This window comes from Uloborus diversus, chromosome 7 (assembly GCF_026930045.1).
Source record: "Uloborus diversus isolate 005 chromosome 7, Udiv.v.3.1, whole genome shotgun sequence".
NCBI classification, from domain to species: Eukaryota; Metazoa; Arthropoda; class Arachnida; order Araneae; family Uloboridae; genus Uloborus; species Uloborus diversus.
Window position 1 is genome coordinate 89,784,126 of NC_072737.1, and position 18,684 is coordinate 89,802,809.

The window sequence follows — 18,684 nt, forward strand, 5'->3', positions numbered from 1 at the left end:
TAGCAGGAGAATGAATTGCAGTTCAAAGTCAATATAAGTTTCGGAACTTCATTTTATTGGTCATCATGGGCGCAGCTGGAAGGGGTAAGGCAAGGGAGGGCAGCTGCCCCCCCTCCCCATCCAAAATAAAAATTGTTTAAGGCTACAACCGAGTCTTAAAATGAGAAAAATCGACCAAAATTTGGATTTTTCATTTTTTCCCTTACATTTATCTTTGAACTTTGGCACTAGCGCAGCCAGAAATATCCTGGAAGGTTTTCTTTTTTTTTTTGATCAAAATACTTTCTGGAGGGTTTTTTTTTTTTTTTAAATGACTATCTGAAAAGGCATAAGCAAGTGCTTGTATTTTATGGCTCTGATAAAAATACGCATGACCTAGAGAGAGTTCATTTCTGTGTGGAAAGAAAATAGGAATCGTGGAGAATGGGGACTCCTGGCAGAGACTGCGCCATTGATATAAAAAGGGAGGAGGGGATTTTAGGAGATTTTAAAATCGTATTTGGGAGGGGGGAGGGAGTCTCATTAACGGGGCGTACTTTTTGCATTTGAAGGTGCGTGCCTTCATCCTAAGGGGGGGGATATTTCTCGTTTGAGTGCAAACGGGGGTACAAGGGTAGTTTGTTTCACTAAAATTGATAGGGGGTAATTTTAGAGTTTTTTTAAATTTCATTTTGAGGAGTCTTGTCATTGGAGGGCGCTCCTTAGCTTTCGAAGGGGCGATACGTTGCCCATCCACCCAAGAACGATGACGCACCCTTACCATTGCACGGAGTTCCCTCCATCTCCAAAAGGGGAACTGCATGAAACGAGATCGAAAACCTTCTTCAATTGCCCTCCCCCCTGAAATTTTCAATGTTCTCGGTGCTACACCTACCCCCTCTCCTCATTGGCACCCAGACATAACTATCTGAAAAATCATAAGCAAAAGCTTGTATTTTATGGCTCTGATAAAAAGATGCATGACCTTGTGAGAATTCATTTCAGTGTGGAACAAAGCAGACAGCGAAACTCAAAGCGGGGCGGGAGGAGTCTGGGTTAAGACAGTTAATGAGATTAAATCATGTGCCATGAGATCAAATAAAATTCTTAAACTACCTCCTAAAAATTTCAGCACTGTCTGCACAAGGACCCCCCCCCCCCCAACTGCCTGTTTAATTTCACATTGAAATTAATTCTCTAAAGGTTATACATATTTTTTATAACAGTCTTACAATCATGCTTCTTCGGATTGCTCTATATGTAAGGATTGATCACAGGGGGGGGGGGGGTCATAACGTAGCCTGTACCGTCAACAATTTCTGGGCGGGGGGTAAAAAAGCTTTTTTTTAAATCTCATTTTGTTGAATCTCACAATTGTAAGAAAATGCCATCTAAATGGGGACGGGGGGAATCAAAAGTTTAAAATTTTTTTGTTTTAATTTATTTATTTTTGATTTAAATTATTTTTTTAAAACTGTTTATACTTTTTTTATTTAGTTAGTTTGTCTGTCTGTGTATGTCGTTTGCGTAGCACAGAACTTTTCTAATAAAATAATAATATTAATTAAAAATAAATAATCATAAAATATTTAAAAAAAAAAAACAAATTTATTTTTAAAAAAGGAGCAAAAATACGAAAGGAAAAAGAGTCGAGAATATTTTTTTTTGGGGGAGGGGGTGATTTTTGTTAGTGAGCTTAGGGGGGGGGGAACCCCTGGATGTCATATGTTTAAAGAAAACTGCTTTCAGAAAGTTAGGTTTTAGCATCCAATGAAACAACAAAAAAAAAATCGTATTAAAAGTATAAAAATACAGTTGGCAAAAACAAAATATTATCTGGTAAATACACCGAGAAGAGTAAAAGAAGTTTTTAACAAAAATTTACGAAAAACAAGTACATTCTTTGTGTTTGAAATTATTACTTTAATTCTCAGACCGGAACTTATCTCATTTTCGAGGCTTGTTTTCCTCGCGCTATTGTGACTCAAAGGATAATATTTTTCATTTCCAGGTGTTAAGAGAGATTAACCTGGGTTGCCTTAGATGCTTGCAAGTTGAAAATTTGAAAAAGTACGCATATTATAGCAAGATATCTAATAAGTTTGACAGTCCAAAACACATTGTGTTTACCTGTCAGAGAGCTTTGTTGGCCTCGCTATGAGCGCCATCTAGGGGCGAAATTCCCTGCCCCTGTCCCTCGTTTTCGAAGGGAAAATAACAGGCTCTTCAAGCAACAGCACAGATTCTCGTAGGCTACGCACGTGCGTTTAATGATAACCAGTACATGAAACACAAGTTAGGGTAATTTAATTTTAACCCAGGTAGCATTAACTCATCGGATTTTGCTCGGTCGATCATCGACTCCTCCTAAACTCATCGCGTATTGCACGCTGATATCGTTGCGATCAGAATCCGAGAACGGTTTTCGATGAGCTGTTTTTTATCGGAAAACTATATCGTTACGATCAAATTTTCCGATGAAAATTTGCCGAGCTGCATTTCATCGGAAAAAGAGATCGTAACGATCAAATTTTCCGATGAAAATTTGTCGAGCTGCATTTCATCGGAAAAAGAGATCGTAACGATCAAATTTTCCGATGAAAATTTGCGGAGCTGCATTTCATCGGAAAAAGAGATCGTAACGATCAAATTTACCGATGAAAATTTTCCGAGCGAAATTTCATCGAAAAACGAAATCGTAACAATCAAATTTTCCGATGAAAATTTGCTGAGCTAAATTTCATCGGGAAAAGAGATCTTAACGATCAAATTTTCCGATGAAAATTTGCCGAGCTACATTTCATCGGAAAAAGAGATCGTAACGATCAAATTTTCCGATGAAAATTTGCCGAGTTACATTTCATCTTAAAAAAAGTAGGTCGTTTAAATTTTCCGATAAAAATTATCCCAATCTAAAATTTTTGGAAATCTCCCAACTGTTAAAATAGGATAAGTTTTATTATTTGAATATCCGACTATTTATCAAACGTAAGGCTATACGGATCAACATTTAGGGTTGAGAATCGGAGGAAAAATGACTGAGACTTTGACTCCGAATCCGACTCCTGGATTTTGGAAGGGTTTACTCCAATTTGCTGCAAAATCAGTTCAACTTTAACTCCACGGTTCCAACGCCGATTACCTCACTGGAATTGCGAACAAAATGAGACTCCGGCTCTTGAATGATTTCTCTCTATCTCCAAAACAATTCCACTCCGTTCAATTTGACTCCCAAAATTACCGAGTCCGACTCGGTTTGCGGACAAAATGATCGACTCCGACTCTTCACTAGCTGGCGCCGTAAGTATATTCTTTGAATAAAATTCTCACTTTCCGTTCAGAAATCTGTCATAGCCTTGCCACCCGATAGATGGCGCCACAAATGATTTTCGATTTAATACATTATTTTCCACCTTGGAGAGAGCATAACTTGTGTAGTGGTTAGCATATGAATCTCGTATTCCAGAGGTCTAGGGTTCGATTCCCGGCTAGAGCGACTAAGATTGAACTTACGTTAAATTAGAAATTCATTGAACACGTTATTAAAAAGATAATATAATATATATTAAGTAATTGTTCCAAATGACGTCATCCGAAAATACCCCCCCTGAAAGTTTTCTTCCCACTTTTATTTTTTTTTCCTCCTGCTTGTCCCTATATCGTAGTTGTTACTACTTCGCATCGTATTTTCATCCTAAATTCATCGCCTCGGAACGACACTGCTCGTATATTGCTCCAAATCTCATCCTATTTTCATCCAAAATTCATCGCCTCGGAACAGCACTGCTCGTATATTGCTCCAAATCTCATCGGTATAGGGAGCAAAATTCATCGGATTCCGATGATCGGATTCTACTATTGCCGATGAGACATATTGGAGCAATTTCCGATGAAAACTCATCGGAATCCGATGATCGGCCGATCATCGACCGATCAAAGTTTGATCGGATTTCGATGAACGGCCGATCATCGGCCGATGTGTTGATGCTACTCGGGAAAGCACCATGTGTTGAATTTACTAAGAAAATTAGAAAACTGGGTGTCCCATAATTACAGACACTTTTTAATTTATGAATAATATTTTGGTTTGAGAAACATACAAGTGTAAATATGAAATTGTGTTTCCATTACCTCTACTTACTTCAGACACATGGTTTTCCATCGTATGTATCAAGTTATTCCTGAGTCGAAAAATATTGGCTTCGAGTTTCATATAATTTTGGTGCCCGATGTATCCACACATTTTACATTGGATTTAAGTTTGGACTAAGCAACGGCCATTCCATGACATTGATATTTATGAAGTTGAACTACAGATTTGTTCTGAGTTGGATGCACCAGTAGGCGTTTTGTCTTGCTGAAATACAGTTTGCTTCACCCAGCAAATTCGGTATGAAATAAGATGGTCCTCTAATACTCACTAACAGTTGTGAAAGCTCATTTTCTTGTTACAAATCGCCAAAAACGTTTGTCAATTAAATCCAATACCACAACAAACCCTACATTTAGACGAAGCAAAAAAAAATGACGTCTTATGGTGACAAATGGCTGTTAACAATATTTAGTACTGAGAAAAAAGGAACTAATGTGATATACCCCACCCTTGGCGACCTTTTCCGGTTGGCGCCAAGAAAACGATGTATGACGACATATGTCATACATCGTTCTTAGCAATGCTTTTTTAGCGCCAACAGGAAAAAATCAGATCAAAAAACATGATCAAAGCACTTCAGAACACAATATATATAAAAACAACATAAAACCACAAGAAAAAACATCACGAATATACGCTTCAAAAATACCAGAAACTAGAAAGTTTTTGTACACAAAGAACAATTACTAGAAAGTATTTAAAATGCTTAAATTGACAAATTACTACATCAGCTCACCAATGAAATATGTACCAATAGAAATAAAAGCTATTTTCCAACATGCATTTCATCAAACAAAAACTTTTCTCATACTCTGCTAAAAAAGAGCAAAGCGATTCAAATTGCGATGTTTAAAGCAGAAAACATCCCCAAAATCTATAACTATTTCAGCCAAAAAAGTGCTTAGTTACTCAAATTTCGATGTATGAAAAGTAGAAATGTCTCAACAGAACATCCTAAACATAAACAATACAAAAATACCATACATTTATTTGCTATCCAGACATGCTTTCAAAATACCTATTTTATATTTTACATAAAATAACACCTTTATATTTTTATAAAATGCTGGAGTCAACTTACTTTCAGAAATTCAGTACCTAAAGGAGGCACGTTAATAGAATGTCTAAATAATTCGTGACATCGATAAGAATTAACTTTTAGAACAAAATAACCATACTATTTTTGTAAAATTAATTTACATACAGTAAAAACAAAGTAAAAAACCACAAGAACCCCTCAAGGATTTGTAAAAACAAAGAATTTCGAAAGTGAGAGTTTTCTTTTTTTTTTTGAACTCTAAAATAAAGAGCTTACCTTTTTATGGTATAATTCCTCACACTCAGTCTAAAACAATACATCATATGACAATGGCACGTTACAGATACACACCACGTTGGAGTTAACTTTTAATTAACGTTCAAGTTTGAAGAAACTGGCATTTTCTAATGTTTTTACTTCAAAAAACATTGACTGAATTTAAACTAACACAAAATAAGCTTTCCTGTGAGGTATATTGCATGGAACAACACATATCTCTCCTGCGTGAAACCGAGTAAACAACCCAAGTAAACAAGTTTGAACAGATCTAAGATTGCCTTCGGGTTACCAAACACAGGTTAGTTTCGCCAGGGATGCCATGCTTAAAAAATTATTGCCTCATTGGCGAGAAAAATATTTCAATTTTGTGCAAAAAATCGGATGTTGGCAAATGGGGGGGGGGGTATATCACATCTGTACCAGAAAAAGTGTAACTTAGATGGACCCAATGAAAAAAAATTTTACTGGCATGATTTATGAAGAAAACAAATTTTTTTTTTTTTTTTTTTTTTTTTTTTTCTTTTTTTGTAGACAGACAAGATGAAGGATAAGTAATGACTTCAGATGCTTTTGGAATCAATAGACAAGCATTTTTTTGGCAATTTCTAGCAAGAAAATGAACTACCATGACTATCAGCAAATATTAGAGGATCATTTCATTCTGATGCAGGATTTGCTGGGAGTACCACAATGGGTATTTCAGAAAGACAAAGCACCTACTCATGTGCCTAACCCAACAAAAATTGTAGTATTAATGTCATGGACTGCCTATCCTTTAGTTCATCTTAGTTCAATGGTTTAGTTGCAAAAAAACAATGGAAAATGTGTGGGAACATCTAACAAAAAATTTATATGAAAACTGAAACCAATATTTTTTTGAAGAAGGACCTTAAAGGAGCGATAGACCAAGCATGGAACCATAACGAAGTCCCCAACAAATGCAGAAACTTGCGTACTGCAAAACTTGATACTTTCGACGGAAAACCACGTGTTTGAAGTAATTAAGGGTAACAGAATCAAATTCATATTAACATTTGTAACTTGTGTTTCTCAACTTAAATATAACTTATAAATTGAAAAGCATAAGCAGCTTGTACGGGAGGGCAAGGGAGGCAACCGCCCCCCCCCCCCACTTTTGAGAGTTAAAAATTAGCAATAGATTGAAAAGTGACTTTTTACCGAGTGGTTTGATTTTTTTCAGAGAAATAAAGATTAAAAAGTAAAAATAAATGGACTTTTCCCATGCTAATTCATAAGAATGCAACTTTGAATTGGAAGGGAGAAGTTTATGGTTTGATTTTGGTTACAGTCCTGATTTTGAGGCCACATTCCATACTTTTAGAAGTACTTTATCACTCTACTATCTAAAGTAGATAGTAGAGTGATTAAAATCTTACTACTAAGTTTCACTACTATCTAAAAACAAAGCCTAATTTTACAAAAAAAAAAAATCAGCTTCAGGGGTGCCACCCCCTAACACCCCTCACTTCTGACCGCCTACTTTTTTGGTGCACCACTTGCCTATGCTAAAAAGTGTCATAATTATGGGATACCCTATTTCTGTCTTTCTAAATAAATTCAACACATAATGCAGGGGTACCCACCCCCCTAAGATCAAAGACGCACCCCTCTAAATATCAAAAAAGACCTCTCCCCCCAAAAAAAGATAAATGCTCCACAAAACACCCCCCCCCCCCAAAAAAAAAAAATTTAGTGGTGCAATCTGCATTATGCCCCCAGGTGGGCTTCCTTGCATGATGTTTTTTTTCAATGAATTAATCTTACCTTGTGCTTTACATGCTGTTTATTGTTAGTAATCACATGTGAAATTGAATATCCTACCATCCATATTTTTACTGTGAATTGTATTTTATGTTTATGTCTAAATTTTTGGTACAGGGTGTAAGTTCAGTTATACTTCAAGAACTTATGAAGAAAGTTAAAGGTAACAAATTAAAATAGGAATTTAAACATTTCAAGTTTTTACTCATCTTCATATTGTACACAAATGTAATTGCCATTTATACCTTATTGCTCAAAAATTTTTTTATCTAACCTTGTGCTTTGGGCAGAAACAGGAAAATGTTTCAAAGAATATCAAGGGGGAGGGGGGTAGGTTTTCCATAAAACTAGATCATCTTAATCCAATAAAGAATGGCAAATACTTTTACCAAGGAAAACAGACTACAAGGTTGGCAAAATTGGGCTGTTATATTAGCAATCTATAGCTTTTTTAGCATTTTTTAGTTTATCAGAAAATGGAAACAAAATTGACAGTAAATATTATCTTTAAATTAATTATTTGGTAACTTTGCAAAAAATAAAAACTGACTTGAATGACTAAATTCTGTAAATGCTGACCAATTTTTAAAATACTGACTTTAACCATACCTGCCAACATCTACTGGGAAAAAATCCAGTAGATCATTAAAAAATACAGTAGATGTTTACGACGGATTTTTCGTTCTTAGTTAGGAAATAAAAGAATTTTTAATTATCCTTGTTAGTACAACCAAATGTTCCTTACATCTTATACGCAATCAAGAGAAATGTCTTACACTTTCAATGCTATTTATTTATTTATATTGACAACACCGTAGAATCGGTCATAATTTATACTTTTTTTTCATCTTGAAAATATTTTGAAAATTTTAAACAAGCAGTTATATGTAAAGCTCATAAAAAAAAAAAAAAAGTGCATTGTGATGCATCGCAACATCGCGATGTAAGGTTGGCGATGCATCATGATGTAGAAATTACTATAATGTCCAGCCCTAAGAGAAAGCAAGGAAGCTAATTTATCTATTGATTGAGCAAACATAGCAATTTTGCATAAAAAGGGCGTGCCAGAATGATGTACGCTGCCATTTTTGCTCTTGTTCCAAAATACCGCAAGGTGAACATGCTGAATTTGTGGTTCAGCACAGTATTTTAAAAAACATAAAATCACTGTCAACAAACTGAAAACATGGTCACCAGAAATGTATTGGTCGCTGAGGGTGACCACATATCAAGAGTCCTGTTTATCAACATTTTCAAACACAAAACGTTTTTCAAATATGTGACTCACAAGGAAATATTGAACTAACAAAACTTTGGGAAACGTAAAATTTTTTTTTATTAACATACCCAAAGCTGCATCCAAATCTTCCAAGCATGCCAAAAGAACTGAGCGATATTTCTGACTAACTTTTAGTAACCTGAAATGAATTGATATTAAAAACTATTCTTTCTAAACTTTTAATGCACAATGAGTCTCCTGCTAAGTAAAATACTTACTCATTGCTTTTTCTCGAATCCTGTAATCCATGAATTCTCAAATTTAATGACAAGAACACATCTAAACAAACAAACAAAAAAAAATGTTAATACTTTAACAGTTAACTTAATTGTATGCACATATTTAGCATTAAAGAAAAAAAAATTCAACCATGTCAGATATTTAGAGAGAGTGCTAAGTGAACACTAAAAATGCTCCCATCAAAAGACTTGGTGTTTTAGAAGTGATGCAAGCTCATAGCAAATTTTTGAAAATGCAAAACGAAAAATTGTCATATTCAAACGCTGGAGTGTGTTGGATTTTTATATAGAAGGTACAGAATAATGTTCCAGTCACTCTAGCCAAAAATTCGACTTGATAGATGATCTTTACTACTTCAGTTTGTACAAATTGGCAAACTTTTTTTTTCTGTTACTTTTACATTTTTTCTTCAAAGTAAAAAAAAAAAAAAAATCAACCGTTCTCAAGAACATTAAGAAAATGTAGGGTTTTTTTTTGTAACCCTTCTGCACAATGGTGTTAGGCTCAAATCGTCAAGACTTTCTAAATGTTCACTTTTAAACCAGTAGTTAACCCACCTTATCTTAATCTGAAACGCTTCAATATTTCTGACGATCATTTTTTTTAATAACCTAACGAGTTGTCCTAGACAACACGGCCCTACATAAAGGATTTAAATTTGGAAATACTCTGAATCAGCGCTTCTTAAATGTGTTCCGCGGAATCCCGGGGTTCTATGGAGATCACTCAAAGGTTCCACAAAACTTGCAATTTTTTTTTTTTTTTTTTCAAAATGGTCAAATTAGTAACTTTTAGGTTTGAGCAAAGTGTCTAATGAGTATTTTCTGCTGAGAAAATATCAATCGTGGATTAAAAAGCCATTTTATTGTCAATGTGAATTCAATTATAAAACGACTCTTCTACTGAAATGACAAATGATCCTTCTTTGCACAAGAAATTTAAAACAATACCATTTAGTGAAATTTTGGATCAATTATAAAGAGGAAATTCTTCAGTTATTACAAATTTCTTGTTGGCATTTTTACTACTTGCAACTAAACTTAGGTTTTCAACTTATCTGTCAACAAAACTAAATATCACCACATAGTGCTGAACCTGATCTGAAAATGCAACTTTTTTTCCAGAAAGTCTGATATTAAGGATGAATCTGTCATAGTAAAATAGGAATTACTCATATCATTTAAATAAAAACTTTAAAATTTAGAGACGTACCGAATAGCCGAGTACTTGGCCTTTCACTACTCGGTCGAGTACCGAGTTCCAATTATGTTTTAAGAAGAACCACGACAGACACCATGACGAATTTTGAACTCATTAGAATAGTACTACACTGCCGTGTGCAGGTAAAGGGCAGTAAATGCAAATTTTTCGTTTTGCATTTTGGTCATCTATTGCATGTTATCTTTATTGTACAAGCTCGCTTATTTGGTTTCTGCTAAAAAAAAGGCTCGAAAAAAACGTCTAATTCCAACATTTTCCTATTGTTAATATTGAATCCACCGCACATTTCTTCAAATATCTCGAAAACTAATTTCTGCAGATACTGCCGTTTACCCGCACACGGTAGTATAGATCTCCATGTCCAAATAATAGTTTTTAAAACAAAATTCCAGCTAAAAGTTAATTATGCATTCTTGAAAAGATTTTGCTTGTGTCAATAACTTTACAAATAAGTTATTTTTTAAGTTAAAAATAAACAAATACATAAAAGGTAGGATTAATCAAGTTGGAATTAAAACAAATTATATCAATCTATCTATGTCTAGTCCGCTAAACATAAATAATTTTTCAAAGGAAATGGAACAACGTTAAAACCACAAATGTGCAGGAGCACTGCAGACACGTGTTTCTGCATTACAAGGAACATCTTTTTCAGTAAATAAAATGTGAGCTAATGAATGTAAAAAAATCCGACTTTTGTCAGATGTCTTAAATCCATAAGCTCACATTCTGTGCAATGAAAAAAGCATTCCTTGTAATGTCAAAACACCTGCCTGCAGTGTTCCTGCACATTTGTGCTTTTAAGGTTTGTTTCATTTTTTAAGTAAAAGGTATTTTTATGCTTCAAAAATCCATTTAATAATATGAAAATTTCATATTTTCTGTACTTACCTTTTTTGCCCCATTTTTGATAAATAAGTTTCATTAACTTTGGGGCATTAAAATATAAGATTTACTCCATTAAAGCATAACAAACTTCATTATTTTCAAAATTTGAATTTATCTTTTAAATTTGAATTGTAAATGATTGCAGTATATTATTGCTTGCACTCTTTTATTAATTGTAAAATCTGCTTTGAACAATATTCAATTTTTTACAGCTACTCGGTATTGACCGAGTATCTGATCAAAATTTGGCCGAGTACCAAGTACTCGGCAAATTGATATTAGAGCTCCAGAGAGCTCCTTTAGAGATTTTTAATGATGCTAAAGACAAGGGGCTTTTGGGGCTTTACCCTGGAATTTTTTTCCGGAATTGAAGTCCTTGGAACGCAATTGAAAGCCACCTATGATGTAACAGAAGGCATGGGGTTCAGAACTTTTCCCCAAAAGTGTTTCGATACAGAAGTTCCAAGAATGCAGTTTCAAACGATCTTTGAATGATGTTGAAAGGTGAGGAAAAAAGGACTTTAGGGGCTCATCTCCGGAAATTTTTCGAAATTGAGGTCCTGAAAAAGCAGTTGTATGGCATCTTTTATAACATTTTTATGGGGTCAGGAGCTGTCCCTCAACTTTGCAATGTTGAATATTCAAAAACGCAATTGGAAACACTTTTTAAAGACATTAGGCAAGGCATGAGGTTCAAAACTCTCCCTCTGAAATATATTGATATTAAAAATGCAAAAACAGCTTTTAAAATCTCTTTTGTCATGATAGGAAAAGGCGAGGTTTTGTAGTCTTCCCACGGAAGTCTTTTGGAATTGGAGTCTTAAAAACGTATTAGCAGGAAGACTTTGATAACATTAAGTGAAGAAATGGAATTCAAGGAATCTTCCCCAGCGATTTTTTTGTAATTAAAGCTACAAAAATTCAAAGTTTTTGATCAACTTCGATGACATTGGAAGGAGGGGGTGCAGGAACTCTCCCCTGAAAATTTTTTGCAATTGAAGTATTAAAAATACAGTTGTCGTTTTTTTTTTCTTTTTGTGAAGGAGTCAGGGGGGAGGGAGGTTTGTTCGTTTGGTGGTCTTCCGCAAATTTTTCGAATTTGCTAGCCTTTTGGGGAGGGGGCGATCTTCCCCTCCCCCTGTGGTTCCGCCACTGTTTTTGAGAAGATTTTGTTGTTTTCAACAGTTTTAGACATTTGTCACATGAAAAACAGGATTCTGACATCAAAAATTCAACCCTGATCAATATAGAATCATGCAAGGATTACAAATGTTGGCACTTACCATGAGACTCATTGACTAGTTTACGTACATACTGATTGTATAGAGCAGCTTTTGTACTGACTTCATGAAGAAATTGGGGCCAGCATCCGCCTGAAATAAAAATAGATTAGGAACCAGCCAAAAAAGGGAAAATCTACAGAAAAGTAAAGTAGAAGTTACCTGATGAGTCTGGAACACCATACACTAAGAAATCATTACGAGGTGAAAAGACAGCGTGAACACGACGAGAAAGAGCTTTATCAGGAATTTTCTGTAAAATATTTGAGGCATAATACTTGAACCATGTGCAAGTAAACATAGGACGATTTGAAAAATGAGATCAGCGATTAAGTTTACGTTACACTGAGAAAATAAAGCGTTGTCGTAATTTCATGAAATTCATTCTGCAATTTTTAAATATTAAAAGAATAACTCTTATACTTACCAAAATTGAAATATCTTCCATTTCGTAATGTTTTGCCGCCATATAAATTAAACGCGATATTTCATTGCCAGAATTTTGACAGACTTATTGAGAGTATGAATCGCATACACGATTCTGTAGGGTTGCTTTTGGATTTAATGACTTGGCTACCTTGATTGATGCCAAATCTTTTATGTTTTTAATGAACTAGATTCTTCGGGTCATTTTAGACAAAAAAATATTTTTTCTGCATTCATTCTTTAAGACATTGAACGTTTGATGAAAAACTTTGCCTCTCGAACAATCATAGAGATAGTGATTGTGAAGCACAACAATGGTTTTTCACTAAGGAAAGCTATTTTTAAAATTGCCAAAGAGCTGATAAAAGCTAAATCATGGCAACCTCTACATCAGAGCATGCGCACTGACAAAGATTAGGTTTGCGGTTTAGATGAGCCTTAAAAACTTTTTGTTGAAAATTTAATGAAATAAAATTGATAACTGTAAAAGGAAATTTTTATAGGTATGTTGAAGAACGGAATGAATCACATTTAAACTAATTTCGCGGGATGCATAAAATTAGAAGCATTCAACAGTAAAAAAATTCTTTTCTCACGAAGTTCTCGACTCTCAACTCATCATGAGTAGCTATGATGTAAACAAACAAACCGTGACATGGAAATTGCGAGCTGTAGTTAGAAATATAAATAGAATTCACGGAAATATAAACTATTAAATACTGATTTCATTATTTATTGGGGAAAATTATCGCCATGTCTGATATTGGAACTACCCCAAATTTACCACCAGTTGTAATAGCTGCTAAGCCCAATCGAAAAGTTTTTCGCTCTACGCGAAAATCAGTTTCCGGAGTTCCAGCTGAAATATCGGAAAACCCTCAGTTGCTTGATGCACTAAGCGTTTTGCCACAAAATTATAACTTTGAAATCCCAAAGACCATCTGGAGGATAAAAAAAACTAATTCTAAGTGCGTTGCACTTCAGTTTCCCGAAGGTTTATTAATATTTTCCTTAACTATTGCAGACATACTTGAAAATTTCACTGGTGTAGAAGTAATTATTATGGGGGATGTTACTTACGGTGCTTGTTGTATTGATGATTTTACTGCACGCGCATTGGATGCGGATTTACTGATTCATTATGGACATAGTTGTTTAATTCCTGTTAATGTTACTAACAACATTAACATGCTATATATTTTTGTTGATATTAAAATTGATTCTCTACATGCAATTGAAACAGTTGAAAAAAACTTTAATAGCGATTCCTCATTGGCACTGCTTAGTACTATTCAGTTTGTTGCAACCCTTCAGCATCTTGCTAATGATCTAAAAAATAAGGGTTTTAAGGTAGAAATGCCCCAATGCAAACCTCTATCACCTGGTGAAGTATTGGGATGTACATCCCCTAAGATCAAGGCAGCTGAATCGGTTATTTTCATTGGCGATGGACGCTTTCATCTGGAATCTGTGATGATTGCAAATCCTGATTTAAAATTTTTCCGGTAAGATTTTACTCTTGTAACAACTTCTTTTGCAAATCAATTGACATGTACTAAAAACTACTGTTATTATACAGCCTAGAGGCCTGTCCATAAAAGATGTCTCACATTATTTTCAAGATAATACATATCATACTTCATACATATCATCGTATGTTTGTTCTCCCTTATCACCTATCCCAATATTGCATAAACTTATTGTTATATAAAATAATCTTATACTGAAATGTTAGATTTTACACTCCTTGTTAAACTCTCCCCCCCCCCCCTCTCTTGTCATAATTTCAAAGCCCCATCTTCCCTGAATGTATGACATCATTTGTGGTTTTGCTGACCACCCTTAACCCTAGATTTTGATGAATTTTCACAACGCTATAACTGATTTTGAAAATTTCCTTTTTCTTCTCCTTGAAACATTATGTGCTAAACATCATAAAAGTTACAATGGATTTTAAAAGCTTTTCTTACTTATACTTCATAGAAATGTCATCTTATAAATTAAAAACTGAGCGTATCTATGTATGTATCTATCTATATTCGAGTTACTTCTCCCAAACGGCAGTGAACTGACCATCAAACCAGGTCTTGATCCACTCTTAATTTTTCCGTCTTTATGTTTGGCAATTTAACATAATCCTTCGATAATAATTAGCAAAGATATCAATTAAAAACTTAAGTATGATACTTAGATTTCGACATAAAATCTCTATTTTTTCAAGGCAAGAGAGGTTTTTTGCGAGTCAAATATTTTCTTGCCTCTGGATCAGGGCTGGATTTGGAAGTATGGAGGCCCCTAATCAGGGTTCGAAAATATCAGATACTTTGATATATATCCGAATATTTTGATATATATTCATATACCCGATATTTTCAATCAGCACTTTAATAGTTAATACATCCCCTAACCTATGAAAGTTAGGATATTTTGTAAAAATTTTATTGTGGGGGCCCTTTTGTTGTGGAGGCCCCGGGGCAGTAGCCCCGCCTGCCCTTCCTTAAATCCGACCCTCCTCTGGATTGACAACTTTGGATTTAAAGATGTACTTCTTTGCCTAGAACAGTTTCAAGGTTAGGCAAGATGATTTTATCTCCCACCCATTTACCATCATTTTGATTTAATTTTTGGTTTTGCATTACTTAATTTATTTTCAATCATTTTAGTTTCCAAACTTTTATTTCATTTAATTTTCTTCCTAAAATTCTGATGGGGTTAATATTCAAAGAGCTTGCCTGACAACTGTGAAAATGAACTTGTTCTGATAATGGTGTAAAGAATGAACAAACAGCATAAAACTTTTTTTACTAACACGCTTTTTTTTAGCTTCACCTGTGTCTGTGTGTATATATCTTGTAACGGAGTCTTGCAACTCAAATTTCACCCTTCTTGAGATCGTATTCTTTTGAAAATGAGACCTTAGACAATGCAATATTCTATAATCAAACTCATTAAATAACTAATAATTATTAGTTCATTAAATTTTAATAAGTATTTTGCGTAAACCCTTGATATGAGGGCAAAAAATGCTCATTAAGGTTAAATATGAATAAAGGCCCCCGATTTTTCTGCATCAGATAAAATTTGTTCCAATATGCCAAGGAAATTAGAACATGAGTTATAAGTTAATGCAAAAATGTATGTAAGCCTTCAATTGAAAATTTATTGTTGATCCTAAGTCATTGTTGAACAATGCTTTTATTAAAATGTATCTCAAATTTTTAAAGTAATACTAGAGGACCCGACAGACGTTGTTCTGTTCAAACTTTGTAAATTGAAAAGTTAAAAAATTTCAATAAACAATCAAGTGTTTGAACCGTTTTGATGAAAAAAATAAGTAAAAAAATGTTTTAAGCTGCTTGGTGTCAGAATGTGTATATTTATTACAACTTGATTTATCTAATGCCCACTGAACTATTTTTTCTCCTGTACTTGATGACTTGTTCCTTCAGCCATATACTCAAAGGATAAAAAGCGTCCTCAGATATTAAGTGTAAAAAACTAACTACTCATCTAGAACAAATGGGAAATCCTGCTGCAACATCCTCCATATCAAAAAGAATAAAACAATCGAAAGGATAGCATTTAAAAAAAATGATAAAAGTAAAAACATAAGCAAAAATCACTCACCCCCCCCCCTCCTGATGTAAAATAAACATTCTTCAACTAAAATGACTAAAACCTCTTTAAAAACAAAAAACAATGCTTTGCAAATTGAAGTATATTACCAAACAAACAAAAATACAATGAATTACATTAACAATAGCTTTATAACGTAAAAAAACGATCATGCAACTCTATTGTTTATAGTCAAAGTTGGCAAGCCACCACGTTATTGTAATCCAGCCGATCAGGGAGCGAAGCCAATTCTGACTGATTAATGGTCCGATCTTTTGAACAGAAACTTTCAAAATTTCATATATTGCCTAATTTGTTCTTTCCACCGAAGATAAAGATTCTGCACAGATTCTGAACTGCACTGAACTTTTGTGTTCCGAATTACCCTGTTGTACCTTTTCTGGACAAAAATAAAATTTGTTTTGTCTTTAAACTCCATCATCTTTTCCTTTAATAATGTGCAGATTAGTTTGATAATCCTTAAAGTATTCTGGACATATGTGCCAAAACTCAGATGGATTTGAGCCGAGAAACAAATGTTGCTAGGTACGGTACTTTCTGATCCTTTGGTTAGGAAAACTAAAGCACTGATTTGGTCACATGGTTCAACTATGACGACAGAACACACGTTTTGCGTGAACCTTCTAGTACTTTACTTTAAGATATATCATGGGAAATAAAATCGTTGCTTTTAAGAGAAATGAAGGCTTCACCCTCTTTCTCTACATTTTATCTATTCTCAGTTGACATATCACAGTAGGAAATTTCATTACAAAAAGCAGAGCCGACTTTCTTATGGTCCTTTTGCAACTCGTTAAATATTTATTTTAGTTCTGGCTGAACAATAGGTTAAAATAAATATTAATCATTTGGGAGATATAACCATCCAATGTTTAAATTAATAAATTAACAAAAACGTTTCTGATTCGATCCATCACGCTTCTAATAAACCATGCTAGAGGCTAGTCTTAACTTAATTACACAAAAAAATTTGATCAAAATCGGTCCTGCCATTTAAAAGCCTTATGGTTACAAATGTCCGCACAGAAGAAATTTATGTATTAAGATAAATATGATTTCCACACACAATTCATTGATGGCTGGTATGGATTAGCTGGCTTAGACAATTATTGGGCAGAATATTTATCAGAGCAGTTGAACGTTTTTAAAGCTCAACTGTTACACCTTAAAGAGTATCATTACTCTTTTTGGAGTTCAAGAGATCCCTGTTTCATATGTAACCCGAGCCCTTTAATCTTTTGTTTTTTTTTCGGGGGGGGGGGGGATTTCATAAATATAGCAAATTTTGAATAATACTGAAGTTAATATTTTTCTGTAAAAATAAATAATCGTTAAGAAAAGCCAAAAAACAAAAAAGCTTTTGTAGCAATATGAACTAAAAAGTAAAAATTAATCTTTGATTAAAATAATTGATCAAACAATTAACTTTAAGGTAAAAAAAGCATGGAGGGCTTCATATCAGTTGCCTTAAAATTTTTTCATTTGTTGTCCTTGCAAAAATAATTATTTTATCATACTTAACATCAAAGATGATTTTTTACTTTTTCGTTTATGTTGCAACAAAAACTTGTTTTTTTTTAGTTTTTTTGACTTTTTTTTTTGTACTCAATAGTCAACAAAACTGAATTGGCTTTCTTTTGTTATGGAGATCAGAGAAGGAAAATTAATAAGGACATAACTAAGCACTAGATTATTATTGTGAAACATTGAAAACATTTAACATACTTGGTTGCTAAGCTGCTTATTAAAATTTTAAGAATGCACCTTAAACTTATATTTCTACAGACACTTTAACTAATTCTATTATCCCTAGAATTAGTTTAAAGTGTCTGTACAGTGTGTACAGATGTTTATCCGGTAAAATAAATTAATAACTGTTCTGTAGTTCTTTTTTATTTGAATAATATTTAAAACGTTGTTTATTTATTAATTTTCATATTTTTTTCAGGTATAATCCATATGATAAAACCATTACACAGGAATTCTATGATTATCACAAAATGACTTCAATTCGGAAGGAGAGCATACAACATATTGCAACAGCTGAAAAATTTGGACTCATATTAGGAACTTTGGGACGACAGGGTAGCCCAAAAGTTATGGAAAATATTATGTCTATTCTTAAAAAGAATAAGAAAAAGCACATTATAGTATTACTATCCGAAATATTTCCTCAAAAATTAAATTTATTCTCAGATGTTGATGCTTGGATTCAAGTAGCATGCCCAAGATTGTCAATTGATTGGGGTTATGCTTTTGGTAAACCTCTTCTTTCACCATACGAATTTGCTGCAGCAATGAAAGAAATAGAATGGCAAGAAAAATATCCCATGGATTTCTATGCCTCCCAGAGTTTAGGAAACTGGACCCCAAATCATCAAGCTGTAGAAATTGACTCGAAAAAAATATCTTGTGGTAGTTGCCAAAACTGTGTCTGCTCCAATGAAAGTAAAAACTAATTATTTTTTTATATATATGTATA

At 33.8% G+C, this 18,684-nt stretch overlaps 2 protein-coding genes across 2 annotated transcripts in view; one reads left to right on the plus strand and one right to left on the minus strand.

The window, feature by feature from the left end:
• LOC129226049 (nuclear pore complex protein Nup85-like) overlaps nucleotides 1-12,699 on the minus strand; it is a 91,295-nt gene extending 78,596 nt beyond the window's left edge. The window contains exons 1-5 of the mRNA XM_054860628.1: nucleotides 12,568-12,699; nucleotides 12,303-12,393; nucleotides 12,144-12,233; nucleotides 8,730-8,790; nucleotides 8,580-8,650 (exon numbers count right to left, since the gene is read on the minus strand). Coding sequence (XP_054716603.1) covers nucleotides 8,580-8,650; nucleotides 8,730-8,790; nucleotides 12,144-12,233; nucleotides 12,303-12,393; nucleotides 12,568-12,609 — 355 coding nt within the window. The 5' untranslated portion in view covers nucleotides 12,610-12,699. The remainder of the gene's footprint in view (nucleotides 1-8,579; nucleotides 8,651-8,729; nucleotides 8,791-12,143; nucleotides 12,234-12,302; nucleotides 12,394-12,567) is intronic.
• A 501-nt stretch (nucleotides 12,700-13,200) lies between these two features.
• On the plus strand, nucleotides 13,201-18,684 carry LOC129225636 (2-(3-amino-3-carboxypropyl)histidine synthase subunit 1-like). The gene is made up of 2 exons (XM_054860104.1): nucleotides 13,201-14,071; nucleotides 18,151-18,684. The coding sequence occupies exons 1-2, from the start codon at nucleotides 13,320-13,322 to the stop codon at nucleotides 18,659-18,661; spliced, it is 1,263 nt and encodes a 420-aa protein (XP_054716079.1). The 5' UTR covers nucleotides 13,201-13,319; the 3' UTR covers nucleotides 18,662-18,684.